Genomic DNA, 11,070 nt, shown 5'->3' on the forward strand with positions numbered 1-11,070 from the left:
CTCGCATCTGTGGATAATTTAAAGGCGACAGAGAACAATCGTGATAACTTGCCATAAAGAATTCCGACAATATCCAATAATAAAGAAGCAGCTGCGTGTGGCGGTGATCATTCGAGTTGAGCCTTGACGCCATTCGCGGCGGAAGTTCTCAAGGCAGCGTGCCGGAGGTTTTGAGCGTAAAAGAGCAAATTTGCCAAACGTGGGGATGTATTGCATTTTGGCATTTTGCTTTTTCGCTCGCACTGATTTCAGAAAAAAAGATATGAAGAAGCCGCTTCTGTTGTGGCTGCAAAGTGGTCCGGGAAAGTCGTCGATGTTCGGTCAATTCCTCGAAAATGCACCTCTTGGTATTGACGCATCTCGGAAGTTCTTCTATAGAAATCACACCCTCATAAAACGCATGAACATCATTTACTTGGACCAACCAGCCGGATCCGCGTACAGCTTTGAAGAGCAAAAGAATTACGCGGCAACGCTCGAAGAGGCATCGGTTCACATCGTACGGTTCCTTAACCGCTTTTTAAGGATATTCCCGGAGTACAAGCAGAGAGAACTGTACATCGCCGGGGAGTCATACGCAGGTAGTTCATTCGAACGCATAAACAAATTAGCCCCTTCTTCTGTCTCCATTCAAAAGACTTTATTTTCTGCATTAACCGCCGTGGTGGCTCAGTGTTTATGGCGCTCGGCTGCTCACCCGAAAGACGCGGGTTCGATGCCGGCCGTGGCAGTCGATTTTCGATAGAGGTGAAATTCTAGAAGCCCGTGTGCTGTGAGATGTCAGTACACGTTAAAGAGCCTCAGGTGGTCCGAATTTCCTGAGGCCTTCACTGCGGTGTCTCTCATAGCGTGAGCCGGTTTTGGACGTTAAGCACCTATGGAAAATAAACCTTAAACTTTTTTGTGCATGAGAGCTGTTACTGTTGTTTACCCTATGTAACGTGCTGAAAACTATAAATTCATTGCAGCACACACTCTACCACAGTGGATTCACTGCCATAAGCAGCCACTAACCTTAACAGAAAGTAAGAAAGGCTGATACACGTATGTCATTGCAACGCTCGACTCGAGAGCAGACGTGTTACTGTGCTGGTAGTGTCGTAGTATAGGAGGGCAGCCACCACTCCGGTACATGGTCGGTGGCCTGAAAACACTTTACGAACAATATAGATTTCTTACAGAGATTGTTTATGCAGACGTAGAAAATGCGAATATATCAACTATTCATTATTAGGCTGTGACCAATAGGGCAAATGATTCCTTCATTGGCTACGAAGATAGAGTAATAGCGGTATTTAATTCATTCATCGTACACTAAAAGCGAATGTTTATTGAACCTTGTATTACCGACTTGTCTTGCCTGCACTCATAATTAAGAGAGCACCTTGTGAAAATTGCCCCCCCCCCCGGAGTAATGCTTCTAAAACTCAACGATTGAATCCGGATCGAGAAGGCTTTAAACGCAACCTAAAAATTTCAAAATAAGCCCTCCCTTCTTTCTATGACTAACTGCTGAGCCAGACGTTGTTAGTTTCTCACTACGTTATTCAGTTCTAGCCCCTGAATTGGAAAAAGGAGGGCACAGTGGTCAACGTTTTGCATTGCTGAGAAAAAGCGAGCACGAAAATGATGAAACATTATATATGTATATAGAACTGTACAAAAAAGTGTTTCCCTGACTTGTGGGCATCTCAGATACTTAATACACAATGAATGCCTTCATGCACACGTGTAAGTGCTCCAGTTTATGACGGAAGTTGTCGTACGTAGCGATATTTTGTCATAAAATAAATGGTCACAGAGAAAGAGCATCATTCGAGTTGGACAAGAAGCCCCTCCTCAGCTATGACGGGAAGATGAAAGGCACATAAACAGTACTTTTGAAAAAAAAAGTCATTACACAAGTGCTCTAAGCAAATAAAATGTTCATTACCAATTTTCATGCATTCTGTTATGCCCGTCCTAAGACATTGTGTAAAGAGGCAACATCTGTTTTGCCAGGCGCTGTTTAAATCTGTTCCGTCTTTAGACTCCTTTAATTCTCTCTTGGGAAGAGGAGAAATACCGTAGAAGGCAGGCAACATTTTTTCCGTTTAAAGGCTCTTGTATTATCTGCTAACAACTTCGCTGAGTGGCTCAGAGACGAATGATTGCACTATCTATTTTTATTGTGCAATATTTCTGCTTTAGCTACCAACGTTTCAATGATGCCATGCCCCAAGCTAATTAGCCTTTTTCTCCACTTTTGCAGCAAGATCAACAGTCGGAGAGGCCTATGAGTTGCTGACAAGCCCACAACGCAATTTTTCCCTGCGTTTCAAAGGATTAATGCTCGGTGTCGGGTTCCTATACCCCTTCCTGGACATTGTTGACTCGACTCAATACCTTTATATTTCAAGACTGATAGACCAGCATGGTCGGAAGCAATTTGTTGAAAGATTTCACTTCATCCGGTCCTTTGTTGAGGAAGAGCAATACTCAGAAGCTGCGAAATTGCGAACCAGAACTGTTATGAGCACGTCGAAACGTGGTGAGAAAACCTTGTTTCAGTTAATAAGAGGATTCGAACACCAAGGAAGCATAGCCAAACGGAAGGAACCAAAAGAAGTGTTAGCTTATTGGGAGTGCGCCAATAGTACAGATTTCAAGAGAATTGTTCACGTCGATTCTTCCAGAATGCTTCACGGTTCGAGTTCTGATGTCGTGAAAAAACTTGGTGAAGGAGACTTCTTTGTGGAGGGTAGCTGTGTAGGCCAGTTGGTGAGACATGAAGGCGCTGTCCGCTGCGGTGTCTAGCGCCTTCTTCTTTGTGGACATCAACAATAAATTGCAGCACGTCTTCGAAAATACATACGTCCTCTTCTACACTGCGGAATTGTACGCTGTTTTCCTAGCGGTGAGCCTTGACCAGTCCTTAACGGATCTGCGCTGGCGTTACTCCGACTCGTTCAAGAATGCTGAGCGACAATTTTGGTACCAGAATGAAGAGAACAACCTTGAACTGTATAAGTACCTGAAAACAGCAGGTAGGCTCATGTATGGCACGGTGCTTTTCGGCGGCCATTTAATCTCTTTAGAGCGGTCTGCAGTGGTTTCAGATTTGTACCATGAATTGTTAACGTTCTCTAAAACAGTTTCTCTGAGACGAACTAAGCGCTGAGCCGGAGGGAGAGTGTTACTCGCTAAATTGAATCGCACAGAACAGGCTGAGGTCAAAAAATAAAACAAAAAATCTTACACAACAATAAACGCAATCCCACTTCGTGGGGAATATCACAGGGGCTTTTTGCCGTCCTCGTTGATGAAGGAGTCAGCAGTCTTTTAACCTTCGCTTTCCACTACCAGATATATGACGGTAGCTGGCGTCCAATACCGTCGTATTTTTATTCTGCGCTAGAAGTAGACAGCAAAAGAAAAAGTATTACCATACTTAATAAAGTTATCTATCTCATCTATTTCTTTTGCGGGTTATAACTACACTGGTGTGACGTATAGTGCAGCCTACAGAAGGCGCCGAGGGAAGTAGCGTAAGAGAGCGCAAAACCAATAGAATTCGGCCATACTCAGTTGTTTGACCGGAGTATGGCTTCACAATACTTGACAGAATAAAAAAATTGGCTCTATGGCTTGCGATATATTCTTGAGTAGAGCCCATCATACTAGTTTCAACAAGCATAGCGTTAATGCGGCCTCGCGTGCTTTGACACGGCAAGCGTTCGGCAAACAATCCGGCTTCGTCTTCGTCCGAGTTGTGACCGAAACATTCCCGTAGTGTCAGCCTAGATGCGTCCCATAAGTAGCGTGACCTGGTGGCTTGAGTAGGACCTGCCAACTGGATTGTGAGAAAACTGCACTTCGTGGCACGCGCCAAGTAAATTATTGACTGCTCGGGAAGACCAACCTGGGCAGTACAAGCCTCTACGATGAGATCACCTGCCATCACGAGCCAGTGCCGCATCGCAAAAGCGCGGCACCATTGCGCCTATACTGTGAAGCCTTCCAGACATCTATAAACGCAAATTCGAAAGTAACCACTTCCACATATAGAGCATTACCCAGTAACGATCCTCTAAGGCAAATGACAAGTGTTTCCTCCAGTTGGTTTCTTTGCTCGAGTACGCGGCAGGGCTCTGCAATAAATTGGTAATTGCCATTTCCGTATCCACTGAACTGCAGCTGTTCCTCCTAGGATATCAGACGGCACTCTACATCGTGCGATAGAACAGCTGTATTTTGTCACTCTCAGCACGAGGCACAAACGTGGAAAGAAAAAATTATAGGCGTGACGTTAACAGTACGGACCGGACAGAGTGCTTGAGGGAAGAAAAGTGGGTTAATGACATCCTAGTTGTAATCAAGAGGAAGAAATGGGCTTGGGCGGGGCATGTAATGCGAATGCAAGATATCCGCTGGTCTTTAAGGGTAACAGAGTAGATTCTAAGAGAAGGCAAGTGCAGCAGAGGGGGGGGGGGGGGGGGGGGGGGGCAGGTGTGCGGATAAAATTAAGAAGTTTGCGCGGGTACAGTGGCCGCAGCTGGCAAAGGACAGGGTTAGATGCAGGGACGTGGGAGAGGCCTTTGCCCTGCAGTGGGCGTTGTAAGCCTGGTGATGATGATATGTTGCTCGGTGCAGAGGATACTAAAAACGATTGTGTGATTGCGTAAGCACCTTTACTGTTACATAAAATAATGGCTGATATTGTGAAAAACATTTGTGTCTAAAGGGCTCCGTTCCGGCAGCATATGCTGATCTAGAATGCGTCTCGACAAAAGTTTTGTTGTCTGACCTGGCTTCTCGGCTCAATTTATTCGGCATTAGAAATTTATATTGACTGGACTGCATGGACAACAATAATTTATTTTATTGCTCGGAAAACTACAAATTTGCGCTCTTTCAGTCTCCCTTGTGCTTTTTTTCTTGTGTTTGTCTTTTGTGCGCAATTCGTACCTACAACTACATATATATAGTTAAATTAACGCGCGCCAAAAAAATTCAAATGCGAAAGTGTGGGCAGCATTCACAAAAGACGTATTGGGCAAAAAATAAATTGCTGTGACACTTCTGGTAACCCGTTGATGAATGCAAATATATTGCGCACCGGCTGTTGCAAATGTTGCATTCAATTTCAGTCTTCCTGCAATGGAAATTAATACAAAAATTGGTTTCTAGAAACCCAAAAGTTCGGTAAATGTCCCTCTTCTGGGTGCACAGAAGCCATGAAGAAGGTACAAATGCAGTAGCCATTGGCATCTGACGAGGGTAATTCTTTGCGGGGAGGGCTACAGTTGTGAGTATGTTTTTGCAGGCTACTTGGTGCCTAAGCATTCTGGGTTTTTTGCGCAAAAGACACGACACAAAAGCTGCAGCTGTTTGGAAGAGCAGCTGCTGTATTTAAGCAAATGTTCTGTCAATAAACACCTCAGTTGTTAGTAAGCGCTTGTCCTGTCTACCTCGTTTCTTTTGTGTCGTGTCTTTTGCGCAAAAAACCCAGAATGCGAGGGCTACAGTCAGTGCTCAATGATGTGCCAACTGCGTTCACACGTAGCTCAGCGCCTTTTTAGACTACGCGTTTTCGGGAAGCAACCCAAAAGCGTTCGTGATGAGTTCGGAGCGGCGTACGTTTTATTGTGGGAGCGTTTTCAACAATACGGTCCACCTAGAATGAATCCGCGGTTCTCTCGTCATGTGTGATCACCATCATCAGCCTTACTACGCTCACTGCAAGGCAAAGGCCTCTCCCATGTCTCTCCAATTAACCCTGTTGTTTGCCAGTGGCGGCCACCGTAATGTGTGTGATGTGCTACGTCGAATATGGCGGCTTTACCATAACTCTCGTCTCAGGGCGTTTAGAGCCATCGCGTTGCGATTGAACGCTCCACGCGATGGCAATTTCTGAGAAACCTTGAGATTGAGTTTACGTGTGCAGGGTGGTCACGAGATGCAATATGGGCCACCGTCACTGTAGAGTTTATATAACTACTACTATGCGCTAGCCAGGCTATGCAAGCTAGAGCTGAAATAAATAGCTAAAATTTGGCGTAGTGACCATCCTCCCCCCCTCCTGGCTGGCCGGTCAAGCCTTATATCTCCGAGCAGCTCACCTTCAGGATTCCGAAGCAAAGAATACTCAACGATTAGCGTTGCGTTGCTGAAAAGATTTTTGTTCTCCTCAACCGATTCGCCATGCTCAGTGCGCGCTTTTTATTTAATTCACCGATAATTAAAGGTGGCCAATTTCTAGACGATAAAATAGCGATGTGTTACGAGTGAAGTTGGTTTTCAATAGTCCGAAGTGTGTCCGTTGCTGTTTGTGCGGATGTACAGCCTTTGTCAAAAGTTTAGAGCCCACGGGGTTTGCTTCTGAGCACAATTGTGGCCCTCTTGTAGCACTAATGGAAGTCCTACCCATCGGAAGAAACAGGACTACAAATCGTCTTACCTTCAGGAGATTTAGGACGCTGAGGACACATTACGAGTGAAGCAATGTGGCCCAGAAGCAAACCCCCTGGGCTCTAAACTTTTGACAAAGGCTGCACATCCCATTTCTTAACTCTTTCTTCCTCATGGCCTAGGCGTCTCCCAGACTAATTGCAGTCATCAATGTCGGTGGATGCTTTGCCGGAACCTGTGCATTATTTTTGTTTTCAGACTCACAATCGCCTAAACGAACAATATTTCATACCGTTCTTGAACTGCTCTTATTGCCACCGTATGAAGGTAGCGAGTTCGTATTGCTGGTGGTAGGATGGTTTCTACCACGTTCGGTGCTCCTGGGGTTTTTAAGTTTCAGTTATACGTACGACCATCTGCATATAGCGCAAGCGCAATGAGAGGAGTGCTTAGTATCGCCCTGTTCTCACTTGGGTAGAAATTAAGATGTCCTCGATATAACACGCCGAATGCAAGCATGGATGAGATTTTAAATATGCGCGTATAAAGCGATAACTTCACCATTCCGTGCTATAATGAGGGCAGGAGTTATGCATTACATGACCCTTAGAGAATTTTTTCGCGTTGCCCATTCGGTAAAGCAGAAATTGGGGCAATAAAACAATGGAATGAGGTAACGATAAAAGCTACATTGCTTTGCATAAGCGCGTAATTTATGGAATAATATTTTACCGGGACAGCTTCAAGGGCCCCGTTTCGCAGGAGCTACCCTAGACCCAATGCACACCCCTGGGGTGCGTCCATTCATGCATCACTGGTGGCAATGATGAAAAGGGGTTTATTGAAAGGTGCGGTGTGTCCCTTGAATCCTTCCTGGAAATTCTGTCGTTCTATTTCAAGTCTACAGTAATTGGTTATGGTGGGCGTTTTTTCGTGCAGCGCGCAGGGGTGTGCATTGGGTCTAGGGTAGCTCCTGCTCTTAGTTGCATGTTTTTAGGCTTTGTTAACAAGGAGAATGAGCTGAATTCAGCTGACCTGTTTCAGAAGGACTTTCGGTACGTTGATGACTACTTAATCATCGTCGAAAACTGTGGCAGCTTCGTACGCAGGGAAACAGACATCGCGAAATTGTTTCCGGGTAGCGGTATGGGCGTCAAGTTCACGCACGAGGTTCCAAGTAATGGATAGTTGCAGTTTCTGGACCTTCGTTTGAGTAAGAACCCGGACCATCTTTGTCGGAGTTAGCGTCCGCGTTCCGCGAAAGGCTTGTTGAATTTTGCGTGAGCGCATTCGAAGATCATCAAGGATGGAATCGCGGTCTCGTGTTTAAAGTCAGCTGCATCAGAGTAGTGCCACCATCGCATCAAGGAAAGTGTCGAGTATCAGGTGGAAAGACTGGGCATTAGCGGGTATCCACGTCACGTGATCGGCAGAGCCAGCGAGAAGGTTATTCGCTGGGTAAAGGGCCAGCGGAAAAACGACAAGAAAGAAGAAAACAGCAAACCCGTGATTGTACCGTATGTGCATCGACTTTCACATGCAATTAAGAAAGTTGCTGGCAGGTATGACATTCGTGTAATGTTTTCGGCTCCCAAAAAACTGCCAACGTTATGCCGTGCGATTGAAGCTAAGGCAGAGCAGGGCGCGAAGAAAAGAAATGGCGCTTGTGCTTAGTAAGTGCATGAAGGAAGAGGAAAGGAAACTAGCACGGGCCTGTGACTGGCGAGTTATCGCCACCACCACTGCCGGCGTGCAGATAGGGAGGAGGATAGGTAGAGGGGATAAGAAAGAAGTAAAGGGAAGGGAAAGAAGAGCGTCTATAGAGGCACCGTCGCTGTCATCAGCCGCCAAGGACTAGCAATAGCTGTCCAAGCCCGTGTCCTCCAGGAAGGCAAGGAGGGACCGAAGGGCCTTGCTGGTGTTGGGTCCGGACGGGAAGAGCAGGGCCCGTGACGTGTCAGCTGGGAGACCCAGTGCCCGGTAGCCAGCTGAGAGCCTAGCCTGTTGTGCGGCCAGTTCAGGACAACCGCACAGGAGGTGTTCTATTGTCTCCTCCGGGTCACTACAGCGGGGGCAGTCTGCACAAGTAGCCAGGCCCTTGCGGAAGAGTCTTGCCCCGGTCCAGGCGCAGCCCACACGGAGCCGGAGAAGGAGGGACCTCTCCCGTCTTGCAAGTCCCTTGTCCGGCAGGAGCGGGGGGGGGGGGGGGTGTCCCTTGGGCAACCCTGGTGTCGGGGTGTTCCAGCAGGAGTAGCCGCTCCGTGATGGATCGGGCAGCGTCCAGGGGAACGACTGAGGTGCAGCAGGGCGTGGAGGCCTCGTGGGCTGCCTTGGCCAGGGCATCGGCAGCCTCGTTGCCCTGAATTCCCACATGGCTGGGGACCCAGGCCAGGGAGATGGAGCAGCCGCGGGAGCAGAGGGTGTTAAGCCGCGCCGCCAGCTTGCAGACAATGGGGAGTCGGCACCGGGGCTCCTGCAGGAGCTGGAGGGCCACCCTGGAGTCGGACAAGATGGCCACAGACTGCACAGCAGGCCGTGCATCCAGGATGTCCGCCGCCAGGTGCAGGGCTGCCAGCTCGGCTGTGGTGGAGCTGGCCACGAAGGGGAGTCTCGCCTGTCTTGTTTCGCCCAGGGCAGGTGAGATGCAGGCAGCCGCTGCAGATGGGCAGGCCCCCTTCAGGACGGAGCCGTCCGTGAACAACTGTGTGCAGCCAGCCAGGTCGTCCTCCATGGTTTCCGCTGCCTCCAGACGGAGGCCGACCGCAGGTGTCTGGCGCTTGGGCCTGGCCCCTCGTGCTGGTAGGAGGACCCGGAACTGATGTCCCTGGTCAGGCCGTGGAGGGGTGGGTAGATGCTCTGTCTGCCCTCCCACCAGTTGTTCGAAGGCAATGGCGGTCTTCCCCATGCGTGAGTGGGGGCAGCTGAGGAGGCGTTCCAGGAGGGGACGTCCGTGCTTGTGCTGTCAGACACAGAACACCGTACGTAGAGTGCAAAGTGGGCACAGTGTGCAAGATCCCCCTGTCGTGTGGAAAAGTGCACGTAGGCCAGAGTGGTCGATGTTTGAATGTGCGGTTGATGGAGCATGCCGGAGTATTGAAAAAAGGTGACACTTCAAACAATACGGTTCTGCATTGTCGTAACTGCAGCAAGAGCAAGATGAAATGTTCTCCCATTTTTTCAAAAATGGGTGTTCTTTGTCGTCACCGAGATCGTGTAACGCGAGAGATAGTTGAAGCCTATCATATCGCAGAGACGTGGAATACATGTGTTAGTGACCCTTCGGTTGGCTTCTCTACTGGAGAGATAGGTTTTTTGAAAGAGCGATTGAAATCAGCGAGGTAATCTTTTCCTGCGCATCGGCCGGCATGTGGCGTGTGATTACTCTGGGTTTGTTTTGTTTTTTTTGTATATATAAAAGCTTCTGAATAAAAATTCTTGTAGTTGCGAGTAAGCGCTGTGTCCCCTCTGTGTCATTATTTGTTTGCGCCTTGATTTTTCACGATGAATATATGTGCAAGGTTATGCTCCGAAGATAAAAGGGAGTGAAGGCAAGCAACGATGAAAAAAAACAACCGTATGACAACCATCACCTAAACCTACAAGATACCGTACAATAAAAATGATAGAAGGGAAGTGTAATGCTCGGTTCGTCTACTGCGCATTATGCAAGCCGGCAAGAATATGTGCGGAGGTTAACAGACAAACAGTCGGCTTCCAACACGAGACTTGAGCACCGGTGCACCGGTGCACACGCTGTCAAACAAGGGTGGCATATGAGATCCGCCTAGCTTGTGGCAAAATGTACACAGGCCAGACGGAAGGATCTTTAAAGTGATGGCTCAGAACCATTTTCTAAAGCAGGGGTTCTCAAAGTGGGTTCCGCGGAACACAGGGGCTCCGCGGGCTGTCTTCTTGTGTTCCGCGAGAACCCTCACCGGCCCTGACCGGGCAGCCGATATGAGACTGGCTCTGAGTGCTACTGAGCCACGCTTTGACTTGCTCTCAAAAGGGAAGCAGTACCACCCATCACATTAGTATTTGTATTAATCTGTGCAATAAATATTTAACTTTTGCAACTCTGTTTGCAAAAATGCACTCGACAACATTGCTGGTAAGTGAAAGCGGGGTGGGGGGAGGCGGGGGGGGGGGGGGGGTTCCCTGGAACTTATTGAAGGCTTTTGGGGTTCCTCCAAGCAAAAAAGTTTGAGAACCCCTGTTCTAAAGGTAAAAACACAGATGCGACTCTCCTTTTGCGTTGCTGGTTTAGTGCATTTTATTTATGGCCGCTAGTTATGACCTGCTATTGTTTCCTCCACATCAAGCTTTGGCTTAATTATTGTGAGCAGAGCATGTGAAAGGTAGTAGTAACATTCTTCTTGTTATGCTTTTTTTGCACTTTTTCTAAAGAATCCTTCACTAGTCCCTGCTTGACACGCGGTCTTTGTTATGGCTTGATAATGTGCTGGGCTGCTTCAGAGTAAACAATTGCTTTTCAGCGCCCGTAGTGTCCTTAGAGTTACTACTTTGTTCCGTGTCAATTTTGCACTAGTGGAATGACTCTTCAAATTTGTTTAGTTAAATCTGTTTTAGTCTGGTTTCTAGTGCAAGTCGAAGAAGAAAACAGTTTGTTATTAAACTGTTTTATTTCATTACAAGATTTCATTTCCATGCCAAGTTAGA

The 11,070-nt window shown here is 47.5% G+C and overlaps 1 protein-coding gene across 1 annotated transcript; it reads left to right on the forward strand.

Annotated features, from left to right (window-relative positions):
- The first annotated feature begins 262 nt into the window (after positions 1-262).
- Positions 263-7,578, forward strand: LOC149326989 (putative serine carboxypeptidase CPVL). The gene is made up of 3 exons (XM_089564749.1): positions 263-581; positions 2,252-2,416; positions 7,388-7,578. Exons 1-3 carry the CDS (start codon positions 263-265, stop codon positions 7,576-7,578), a joined length of 675 nt encoding a protein of 224 aa, XP_089420875.1.
- Positions 7,579-11,070: the final 3,492 nt, after the last annotated feature.

This window comes from Amblyomma mixtum, chromosome 10 (genome assembly GCF_055824585.1).
Source record: "Amblyomma mixtum isolate Tamu chromosome 10, ASM5582458v1, whole genome shotgun sequence".
Taxonomy (NCBI): Eukaryota; Metazoa; Arthropoda; class Arachnida; order Ixodida; family Ixodidae; genus Amblyomma; species Amblyomma mixtum.